The sequence below is a fragment of the Nylanderia fulva genome, unplaced genomic scaffold (genome assembly GCF_048542155.1).
Source record: "Nylanderia fulva isolate GAGA-0341 unplaced genomic scaffold, ASM4854215v1 Scaffold42, whole genome shotgun sequence".
Classification (NCBI taxonomy): domain Eukaryota; kingdom Metazoa; phylum Arthropoda; class Insecta; order Hymenoptera; family Formicidae; genus Nylanderia; species Nylanderia fulva.
The window spans coordinates 1,792,059-1,804,251 of record NW_028190499.1 but is presented as its reverse complement, the minus strand read 5'-3'; the positions used below and the strand labels follow the sequence as shown (position 1 = coordinate 1,804,251).

General features: G+C 29.6%; 1 protein-coding gene across 3 annotated transcripts in view; it reads right to left on the bottom strand.

Moving 5' to 3' along the window:
* LOC114933315 (uncharacterized) overlaps positions 1 to 12,193 on the bottom strand; it is a 35,858-nt gene that overhangs the window by 14,136 nt on the left and 9,529 nt on the right. For 2 of the 3 annotated variants that reach the window (XM_029305828.2, XM_029305829.2), the window contains exons 8-26: positions 11,227 to 11,523; positions 10,400 to 10,597; positions 9,181 to 9,327; positions 7,844 to 7,993; positions 7,322 to 7,462; positions 6,870 to 7,025; positions 6,147 to 6,443; positions 5,528 to 5,711; positions 5,334 to 5,453; positions 4,057 to 4,141; positions 3,799 to 3,816; positions 3,496 to 3,720; positions 3,242 to 3,387; positions 2,627 to 2,835; positions 2,338 to 2,542; positions 1,681 to 1,870; positions 1,451 to 1,589; positions 641 to 920; positions 5 to 154 (exon numbers count right to left, since the gene is read on the bottom strand). In XM_029305828.2, the coding sequence (XP_029161661.1) occupies positions 5 to 154; positions 641 to 920; positions 1,451 to 1,589; positions 1,681 to 1,870; positions 2,338 to 2,542; positions 2,627 to 2,835; positions 3,242 to 3,387; positions 3,496 to 3,720; positions 3,799 to 3,816; positions 4,057 to 4,141; positions 5,334 to 5,453; positions 5,528 to 5,711; positions 6,147 to 6,443; positions 6,870 to 7,025; positions 7,322 to 7,462; positions 7,844 to 7,993; positions 9,181 to 9,327; positions 10,400 to 10,597; positions 11,227 to 11,523 (3,337 nt within the window). The remainder of the gene's footprint in view (positions 1 to 4; positions 155 to 640; positions 921 to 1,450; positions 1,590 to 1,680; positions 1,871 to 2,337; positions 2,543 to 2,626; positions 2,836 to 3,241; positions 3,388 to 3,495; positions 3,721 to 3,798; positions 3,817 to 4,056; positions 4,142 to 5,333; positions 5,454 to 5,527; positions 5,712 to 6,146; positions 6,444 to 6,869; positions 7,026 to 7,321; positions 7,463 to 7,843; positions 7,994 to 9,180; positions 9,328 to 10,399; positions 10,598 to 11,226; positions 11,524 to 12,193) is intronic. The other variant, XM_085486326.1, reaches the window with a different exon arrangement.

Genomic DNA, 12,193 nt, shown 5'->3' with positions numbered 1-12,193 from the left:
ATACCTGTTTGTTCCTTTTGTAACGTGTCGGTTATGAATTTCTTTTCTGATGGCGATGTTTCTTTAGGCTTGTCAGATTTCTCCATTTGTTCCATTTTGTACTTTGATTTATAATAATCTAATTTTTGATTTATGATATTAGAATCTTCGTAACCTGTAACAACAATAACAAAAAATTATTAATTACGATAAACCAGGCACCAAGTATCGTCTAGAAATACTTTTATTTATTTTTAATTGCAGGAAGATAAATAGATATAGAGATAGATAGATAAAAAAGAAAAAGGCTGGGCAAGAAATTCTTTTCAAGATATAAATATTTTTTATTATCAAGATAAAATTCTTCTTTCCTATCAAAAATTTGTATAATTAGTATAAAAAAATACGTAGAAAATAAATTATTAAAATATTTGACGTTTTAAAAAATTTTAACTACAATTTATTTTAATTATTTTAGTTATTTTTTAATTTGTTACAAATTGTTTTGATCTTAGGATAAAATAAATGAATAATTAAAGTGATTTATTTTAAAATTAATTATTGTTTACAATTATGTTATTATATATTTGTGGAAAAACTAAGCAATTTCAGATGTTTCACATTTTTCTTCTGCATTAAAGAGAATATTCAATGAATATACCTTTTAGCTTCTTCTGTCGCGCATCTTTAATAATATTTTCGGGAAGAACAATATTTAACACACAAATAGGCTGTTGAGGTGGTTCTCCTTTAGCGACTTTTGGCTCTCTCATGAATAACATCCTCGCTACTGGATCCAGCAATGGATCCTTTACTTTAACATGGAACGACAATCGATTCTGTCGAAAAGCCTTGAACGTGAACTTCAATTGTACTCCGGATTTTGTGACGGGCACTAAATTTCCACTAAATTCGATATAAAGATCTTTTCCATCGAGTGCCTATTAAATAAATATTACAAGAATAATGACATTGATAATACAATAGATATAAGTGATTCTTACCCAAGTAGCAAGCTGACGTCATTTTAACGTCGAATGACGTTATTTTGACGTTTAATGATATCAGCTTGCTACTTGGGTATACGATAATCTTACAATAAGAAAAATGTTTTTTTTTTAATCAGAAAAATATGTTAATGTATTTATATAATATCTTAAATCTAGAAAAATGTAATTTCATATACATTTAAGTAGAGAGAGAACTTAAATTTTCATTTAAAAATTTACATATATTATATAAATTTATATTAATATAATTAAATTATTTATATAAATTTATATTAATATAATTGAATTATTTATCTAAATTTTCATATTAAAATTAAATTAATAACAAATTTATAACAAATTTAATAAAAATTATGTATTAATTTCTCCTGTTCATTTAATTTATATCGTTCAAAGATTTTTACCTAAATTTTATATTTTAATCAAAATAATTTGACAATTGTATTATATCATAAAGATACCTCAACGTCGCGACTCTTAACGATTTCTGTAAATTCCTCTTGTCTTTCCAAGGTGTGCAGGCCTTCCTTGCCATCGGTCATGCACAATATCCTCAATGTGGCTTCCAATATGTCCATCCTCTTCGAATAAATTATGAAACTGTATAAAAAGAGAAAAGCATTTGTTTACTTTACTGAAAATTAAGAATTGAGTGATCGGTATTACGAATGATATTAAAAAAATTGTTTACTTCGTTATATACGGCACGTGTAAGGATTCCATATACAATTCCGTTGCCATTTTTGGCACAGCGCTAATATTTCTGCAATCCATCAACCAAAACCTGGCTGAAACGGTAGTAGTGAATGACACTCTATCATTCATAAAAGTTAACGGGGTAGAACCGGTAACATCTTCCCATTGTGACTCGTTAGTTCCACCTGGAATTAACAAATTTTTATTAATATAACAACATTATGAAAATAGAAGGTTATTATATAAAAATTATTATTATATAAAAAATATTATGTTATTATTAAAAAAAATATATATGTTTTGGAATTTATTTTAAATATTTTTAAAGATATTTAAAGAAGCGCAATAATTAATTTTATTTAAAATTATATTGATACTAATAATTTTTCAATGAATTTAATGATACACCTAAGTATTCTATTTTTTAATAATAATTAATATTAATTTATATTAATGTTATTCCTTAATACACATAAAGAAAATATTCTTTTAACTAACTTAAAATCTTTTATTATAAATTAAATATTTCTTATCATCACACAAATTATTTTAAATTAGAAAAATTTTAAATTTAAAAGATATGTTTTTAATTTAAAAAAGATATATTTTCTTCACTAATTTTTTCAATTAAAAATTTTAAATTTATAGATACCTGCAATGCTGCATAAAAGGCGCAACGTAGGAGTCTCTCCACCATACTGATTGATCATCCCCTTGTTTGCGGCCTGTGGTACAGGGATCGTAAGGGTTATCGGTTTGTGGAACTTTCGCCTCCTGGGTTCGATCGTGATTACTGGCGACACGGCGACGCAATTGCCGAGCAATTTGGCTGTGAGTTCAGCAGGAATAACGTGCGCCTGAAAAATGAAAGATCGACATTTTGATTATTCTTTTATTTGCGGTCGCGTAATTATCGAAAAATTCAAGTTTTTTTTACTCGCCTGCAAGCCGACTTTGATCTTTTTCGTTAACGCTCCCGCGGGAAAAACGGCTTGCACATGATTCGCCACGCTGGATATCAAAATACCACCCTCGGCACCGATAACATGAACCTCTTGCTTAATTCTGCTTATAATGGCGAAATATTGAGGAAATTCCGTGGTGATTATGCGAGTTATTCTGCCCGAATGTGAGGCACTCATTTGAGAATCTACAAGAAAATATTATAATCAATGTCATCTCTTATTTAATTAAATAATTAATATTTACTTATTTAATTAATTAAATATTATATAATTATATTTATATTATATATTATTATATATTATATATGTATTTATATTTATACTAAATAATATTATATATTATAACATATAATTATCTCATTATTATTAAATATTACAATAAGATTACAGATTGAACGATATTCATTGATTAAAATCAACTTATAATAAGATTTAAACAAGAGAACAAATTGGAAACTTTGAAAAACCAGATAGCGTCTCATAAGAATGATGTAAAAAAATTAAAATATAACCTGTTATAATTATAAACAATATAATTAATATAATTATATAATTTTATAATGAATATTTTAATTACTAAAAATTATGTACCATAAGGCGTATTGAGGAGAGTATCATCATTATCCACAGAATTATCATGCTCCTTCCATGTTTCTCCATTCTCGCTTCTCAGAATAATAATTTCCCTTTCTTTTCCGCGAACAGACGCAAAATTCGGTATGTCGATCAAAACGGGCCTGAAAAAAAAATCCGTGCACAGTTAAACAAAAAAAAATATTTTCGTGTATATCTAATATACACAAAATATATGTATATGTTTTATAAATAACTTTGAATATTTTTACCCTAAAAATCTCGCCCCCACCGGACCCATCTCGATAATTCGCGTAGCAAGAGCCTCCCCTTCCATCAAAGGGGGCGGATTCGGCACCTTGTTTAGTTTTACTAATCTGCATGTCACGCGAATCGGCATTGTCGCTCTTCGAGGCGGTACAATGATACGCACCCCGCTGTGTCTGCACCCTTTCATGGTACCGCCACGTGCGTCCACCAGAAAGCTTATTAAAAATCTGGAAATATAGATTTTTTATGACACTCTTTATTCATCTATATTTTTTTATCTTTATATTACATGGTTTCATACTTACGATCTGAAATGCAACTTCCTGCACACAAAAAAAACATAAACTTTTAGATAAAATCTAGAAGGGTAGAGAGATTTCTAAATATAACTTTATTTATTATTACATAAATATATTTAATTAAATTTGTGTCTTTAATTATTTTTAATAAAATAAATTTATTTAAATATATTTGACGTAATTAATAATTTGCAAATTGGTAATATATTAAAAATATATGATTGTATATTATTTTGTAAAATAAATATTAGTTGATATTCTTACCCTAGATTGACTCCATCGCTATCAAAATTTTCTGCTAAACAGTAATTATTGCTTTGTGTGAATTGTTGCGTCTCTTCTTTAGTAACTAAAAGAAATATAATCATGAGACTCATATAGACATAAATTTTTTGGAACTCAATTATTTCAGAAACACATTTGTATATTATTTTATTTAAATAAAATTAAAACACGGAAAATTGAAAATATTACGAAGATATATGAAATAAAGAGATAAGATGCGATACATGCATGCAAAAATTATTATTGCAATCAATGCATAAAAAATATATTTATTAATTATTCAACGCATAAAAATTCAGTATTTAAATCTTTAACAGAAAATACGAACAAAGAAATAAAAGATTCTTGTAGAACATTTTATTTCTTTGTTCGTATTTTCTGTTAAAAATTTAAATATTGAATTTTTATGCGTTGCATAATTAAATTAATATGTTTTTATGTATTGATTGCAATAATCATTTTTGCATGCATGTGTCGCAATTTTTTAGATTTTACTATCAAAGAACCCAAGTAGCAAACTCATGTCATTAAACGTCAAAATGACATCATTCTGACGTCTAATAACGTCAAAATGACGTCAGTTTGCTATTTAAGAATAATATAACTTTGCTTTGCGTGTGTGATTATATTTGGTTAGATTAAACGAAATGATATATATATATACATATATATATATATATATTTATATAAATATATAATAAATAATATATAAATTTAGTATTTATAAGAAAATTTGTTAATACAGTAGGAAGTTACAAGTAATTATATCGACTCATAAATCAAATTCAGTTTTGTTATCAAGTTTAATTATAATAGCAAATTACTGTTAGTATATAGTAAATTGATAATAAAATACTAATACCAATTTGAGAAATGCAATTCAATAATTTTCAGTAAAAAATAATGCAGGTATAATTGATGCTATAGTATATTGTATTAAAACAGTTATGTATTTTAATTTTATATATATATTCTATTATATATTTTATATTTTAATTTTCATTCTCAAATGTCTATTACGTACATAATTTTAATTTGCCAAATTTTAATTATGTATATAATTTTAATTTCTGAATTTTTTTATTTTTATTTTTTATTTTATATCTGTCAAACTATTAACCTTCACGGTGGCAGTTGTTTGATGCTATATTAATATAACACACAATGTTAATCGAAACAATCAATTGGCATCGCGGAAAAGCAGCAACAATATTTGCAATGATCGATTTTTAATTAAAAATACGCAATTTCTATACCTGCTCTGTGTACCGGATCATCTCTAGTAACGTCAATAGGCAACGAATCATCCCTTAGACTCTTCATCAGGTCTGCCGTCAGGTATCGATAAGGCTGCTCGCTAATTAACACGTCGGAATCTGAAAGACGTAGTTTTTTTTTTTTACAATCTATTTTATTATTGTGTTTTATGTATTTAGGTTCGTGTACGTACTTCCTTCGTCATCCGAATCGGACATAAAACTAGTCTCCTGCAAGCTTTCGGGAGCTATCACTTTGTACTTTTCCTCCCAGTTTTTGTTATCCGGAGTCGCACTATCGTAAGGCAATCCTTTTAGCACTTCCATCACAGAAATATATCCTAATTTTTGTGCTATATTCAGTGCTGTTAAGCCATCCTGTGACGATAAGTTTTGTGAATTAATCAAATAAAATGTAGAATTATATATCTTTTGACTTATTTTACAATAATCTTTAATTTGTACCTTACAATAATTTATGACATATTAATATTATCACATCGACATAAAATATTTTAAAAAATGAGATAAAAGATGCTCTGTTAATTATTATAAAAATATAAAAATTTGTACTATTTTTAAAATAATTATTTTAATATAAAAATTAATATTTAAAATTATATTATACAATATAATTATCAAATTAAAGCATTAATAAATATTATTATAAATATATAATAATAATATTTATTAATGCTTTAATTGAATATAGATTATATGATATATTATATTTTAATTATAATATTTTAAATCTGATCTTTTATTAATATAATATATAATATTAATTATATTTAGCAGTGATAAGGCACTTACGTTAGTGCGCGCTTTATGTGAAGCATTTCCCTCCAATAAAGCGGAGACGATATGAGCGTGACCCTGCTGGGCAGCCTGATGAAGAGAAGTGTAATTCTGATTAGTTCTGACGTCTATCTCGGCGTTATGTTTCAGCAGAAAACGTATCATTGACAGATTTCCGAAGTGAGCAGCCACGTGTATCGGTCTGTAACCAGTCTCTGTCTGACTCTCGACATTAGCTCCGTTCTTCACCAGAATAGAAGCCACCCTGATGAAGTCTTCTTGCGCACACAGATGCAACGCCGTGAGACCGTTCTGATTCGAAACGAAAAATGAGAAGATAATAAGCGTATCGTTGTATGTTACACTTCGTGAATTTAATATTTAAAAATAGACACTGTAATCGGAATTATCAAAATTGAAGATTATTTAAGTATTGTAATAGAATCTGCTAAATAAATATTTTTAATCAAAAATAATTTATAGGAAAACAGAAAATTCATTTGAAAAAATCTAGAAATCACAAATTTCTTGTAACAATATAGTAAATAGTGATTAAATTTAAAAAATCGAATATGTAGGCGATTCTTATTAATTTTTCAAAAATTAAAATTCGAGATTTGTATAAAGAGGTGAAAAATTACAAAATGATTGAATAAAAAATAGCGCATGCAGCAATTTTGATGTTGATTTTTTGAGACTATATAGAGAAGATTTATTTATGGAAAAATTGATTATTACCTTGGCTTTGTGATTGGGATCGGCGCCGTGTTCGATCAGCAAATTCGTCATATCGTAATGACCCTTTTGTGCACTCAGATGCAACGGGGTGAAACCTGCTTTGGATTCCGCGTTCGCGTTAGCTCCATTTTCCAAGAGAGTGGAAGCGATATCCATCTAACACGTGTGTAAAGAACGTCATTTTCACGAAATAATTATTTAATATTAATATTAGACATATTACATTTTCCAGCGTTATTTTAACCCTTCTGTTAATAGGCAAATTTTTTATAGCAGCTGCTGGGTATAAAATATTCTTCTTCTCTTATATTTTAGGAAGTTTCTGAATATAAAGAGCCTTTTTTATTTTGTTGCACGGTTCCAATAAATTTTTAACATTTAAAGTTGCTCTGGATACCCGAGTACTCGTTCATTGTCAGAAGAGTTAAAATGTGTCTTGTTAATTAATTTACCTGATTTTTACGAGCAGCGATATGTAGCGGAGTGTGTCCATTTTGCGAAGCAAGATGGGATGACGCTCCCTTTTCTAACAAGAGATTCGCAACGTTAGGGTGATCGTAATGGCATGCCAAATGCAAAGGCGTGATATCGTTCTGAAATGTCAAACGCATAATTTGACCAAACTCGTTCGAAAGCCGGAAGATAATTCGAGGCAGAAAATATCGCGTTGTGTAAGAATATACTCTTAGATTTTTTTAATAAAAGAAAAGTGACACACTTTAATCGTCAATCTCTTTGCTTGAAAATTTTCAAATTTTATCTGTTATTTTTATTTTTCAAAAAATTTAGAGACTCGGAAAAGAGTTCTTAAAATTATCGATATGTTATGAATATTGGAAGATTTTTTAAAAGAGAAATCAAATGTGGAAATAGAATAGAGAAAATATAAAATAATATTTTTTTTCGCTCTTCCCAAAATATATGAATTTTACTTCTTTTACACAACTCGATATAATTTGCAAACGGATGCGCACCTTTCCTTGGACATCAAGTTTACTTTGTTTTTGCAGAAGTATATTTGCGACGTTCATATTTCCGTATTTAGCCGCGATATGTAAAGGTGTGAAGCCGTTTTTCGTTGTAGCCTTGAGAGAAGCATTATTCTCCACGAGAATCGCCGCCACCTAATTGTCAGAAAAATTGTGTGTTACATAAAAAAAAATTTTGTTCGGCCTTATCTTTTACTCTCATTTTTTGTGCAAAGGTATACTTCTCTTTCAGCATAGATTCTCGAATACAATTAAGTATATCAATTATCTCCTCTTAATACTTTTGAAATATGTTATAATAAATGTTAATATTTTTACAAATTCTTAATAAATATTAATATTTAAATTTTAAATATATAAATGATTAATAAATTAATTTTTTAAATAAATATTTTTTTATGTTTTTATACCGAATCAATTCTATTGCGTATTAAAATTTACGCAAATTTGACAAAATATTACCTTCTGCAAGACAGGTGTCTATTAGAGGAGAAAATTTTGTGAAAAATCGATGTATTCGTATGTCCGAGCATGACCCAAATATGTGAAAATAATGACGAGTTCCACAAATTGATATTATATCGAGCTTAAGTTAACGACTCGCTCGTTTAACGACTTTGATCGAGTTTGTAGAGGTATATAACTCTACGAAAGTGTAAGTAAATTATTTATGAGACGCGGAGAAATGTACATACATAAGAGGGAACGTGGACACATTTGGCTTGACGCAGTCCTCGACAATCGATATCGAACCTCGAGGAGGAATAAAACGATTGCCAAATGTCACGGGGTGAAATTACGTCCACAATCTGGTTATACCTTCGCGTATAACGTGAGAAAGATAAAAAAAGCGCGAAAGGGAAAGGGTGATAAGAGATGAGTGGGAGAATGCATGCTTTTTTTAAAAAAACACATATGAAAAATTATTCCAATAAATATATGTGCAATAAAAAAAATGAAGAAATAAGGTAACACAAAAAAGAATGAAAACAATGTAACGAAAAAGTTTATTAACATAACAAATACATATGATATGCGAAATAACATGACGTGTAACATAAAATATATATATAATCAAACGTAAAGAAAAATGTCAACGGAGAAAAAATGTAAAAATGTAAAGATGTGCGAGAGATAGAGGTGAAAATATTTCTTTTAGACGATGACGTGGGAACAGGTGCAAAAATATAATGAGATAACGGGTCCGCAGCGGCTCGACGCCCATCCTAAATGAGGTATTCGCGTTGCCGGCTCCAAAACAGGTACATCCTGTTTTGCGTGGCGATGTAATCCGCTATCTCCGCGAACTCTTTGTACATTACCTCCTCTTGACCCTCCTTCGCCGCGATATGAAGCGCCGTGTACATATCTTTCGTGGCAGTGTCCACGGCCGCCCCGTGTTGCAGCAGCAGCATAACAATATCGATATTTCCTAATCGAGACGCGATATGAAGCGGCGTCTGTTGCTCCTATAAAATAACGACGAGAACGAGATTAAAAAAAATTGAAAAAAAATTTTTGACATTTCGTTTTTTTTTTTTTTGCGTAGCTGTCAGATGGAAGCGTGAAGGTGCGATTATATAGAAACTTTTTGAGTCACAGAGTAAGCGACGTGTTAACTGTTCAAGGCACAGAGAATTTTTCTAATCGAAATCAAAAATCATAATTAAATGTAACATACAGAATTTTTTCAAGAAACGTATAAAATATGTGTAAGCTCTTTATTTATCAAATTTAATTTTTGAATTTCTTTATTTAACAAAATTTAAATAGATAAAATAAAAACCAATTTTTTATTATTTTAAATAGCAGTCAATTTAAATTAATAAATTTAAATTCTAAAATTCTAAAATAAGTTTTTAATTTTAAAAAATCTTAGTTAGAAATAAAAATAAATTATTCTAATTTGAAATGATAAATTTAATTTAAATTTTATTTAAATTATAAATGAATTATTTTAAATAAAATTAAAATTAATTTTAAATTAAATTTATAATTTTATTCAGAAAGAATTTTTTTAGCTAAAGTGATATAAATTAATTTTCACCATTATATATATATATATATATATATATATATATATATATATGCAAATAAGAGGCTTTAATTGAATAGACAAATACGACCGGAATATTAAAATGTTTGTGCCTTAAAGAGTTGAGAGTGATTAAAAGAAGAAAGCGTGTGAAAAGAGAAAAATGTTAGATTCGTCTTACTTGCAAGTGGAAAATCGCACACTTCGATTGACAAATCGCCATTAAAAGAGACGATTAAATGTCGATATATGAGACTGGTTAATGGCTCATGCTTTTGTAGTTTAAAAAGGGGGTGCGTATGAGTGATCATTTGTATGTATATGAAACTTTTCTATAATAGATTTTAATTTCTTTTCTGTCTTTAAGAGAGGTACTTCGCTGTCGTCAAGCAAGCTCTATTCACTGGCTCGAAAAAGCGGCGAAGAAATAAGGGATGAGGCGGAATTGGGGTCGGAAGAGGGTAGAGCCGATTTTTTTCGGGGGGAATGCAACACGCTTTACTTACCCTTGCACGAGCATCGACTTTGGCACCATTTCTTAGCAAAATTCGAATAATGTCTGTTTGATTAGCTCTAGCTGCCAGATGCAGGGGTGTTTCGCCCCTAACAGTTGGCACGTCGGGATTGGCTTCATGCTGCAGTAGGAATATCACGATATTCATACACCCCATAAAACTGGCCACATGTAATGGAGTCAGTCCGGACTGCAAAACACATGTATATTTTCTCTGTTAATATTACTTTGACTTCGACGACGACTCCGGAATATTAATCCCCGATAATTGATCCTTCACTTTTCGTTTTTCGTGATGATCGACAGTGTCTCTCTTTCTCGTAAACTGCGACAACGAATAAGCAAATACATAAAAATGATCGTAGTTATTACAAAATTACTCGAGCGATTGATCTTCGTCTCAGGTTTCTCTGCTAAAATGCACGACCCTTTAACCAGTCTTCAAAATTAATCAAATTAACTCTGTTCAATCATTAGGGGCGATGAATGTATATATATATAGATCTTTCTCATTCCTAGAAACTAATACGTCAATTACCATTAATTGTGCAACACATTTTCAATGTGACTTTTTAATTGTACAGCTTTTTAATATATACCGGAAAACGATCATTTCTGTGCAATGATTTTCTTTCTTTTTTTTTTTTTTTGCGATCGATATCGACGAATGTATCGTAATGTTCCATCGAACGTTGAATTATATTTGACACTGTGTGAAAACATATCGTGATTTACAGATGTGAGGAGACATTTATGAAGACATGATTCGATTGCGAGATGCTTGATTCGAGCCTGTGCGAGCCGGAAGTGACGCGTTACCTCGGTCGTCGACTCGATGGACGCCCCGTGCTTCAGCAGGAGCTCCACGACCTTAATGCGGTTCTTCTTGCAGGCGATGTGAAGGGGCGTGAAGCCGTTCAGAGCCCTCGCGTTCGGATCGGCTTTTCGATCGAGGAGCAACTTCGCGACCCGGACGTGGCCGCAATGCGCGGCAACGTGGAGCGAAGTTAGGTAGTCGATCGTCACCTCGTCCACTGGAGCACGATGATATAATAACACCCTCGCAGCATCCACGTGGTCTCCCTGAGAGGCCATGTGCAAGGGTGCGAGTCCATTCTGCGCGCGAGAAAATAATAGGGTTGGAGAAATTAATTATTATTTTTTTAAACAAAGTTAAGTTTAAGTTAGTTGTTTATAAAATTAATTTAGTTTGCACGAACAATTTAGTTTAATTCACCCAAGTATAGCAAGCATACGTCTTTTTGACGTTATTAAACGTCAAAATGATGTCATTCTGTTGAATGATGTCATTAAACATCAAAATAACGTCATTCGACGTTAAAATGACGTCATTCTGACGTTTAATGACGTCAGATTGCTACGTGGGCAGTTAAAATTAAGTTAAGATTTAATTGACTGAAGTTAAATCCAAAGTTAATTTTGAAAAACGTTATTTATATCAAATTGGAATTTTGTTTGTGTTTATTCTTTTAAAATTTAAAATAACAAATAATAAAAAAAATTTTGATTTTTATATAGAAATATATTTTTGGTAATTACAATTAATGATAAATAAACATAAAAATTAATAATATTTTAATTTAAAAATAACCCGTTTTATATAAATTAACTTTTAACTAATTAACTAGCTATTACTCAATTCTGGAAAATAAGTTTATTATTTATTTAAGATAAAAGCACAAGTCGTGAAAGAAAAGTGAAGACTAAATACGACAATTAAAATTAAAGTTAGATTATAAAATATTCTACAGGTCGCAACTCTTCG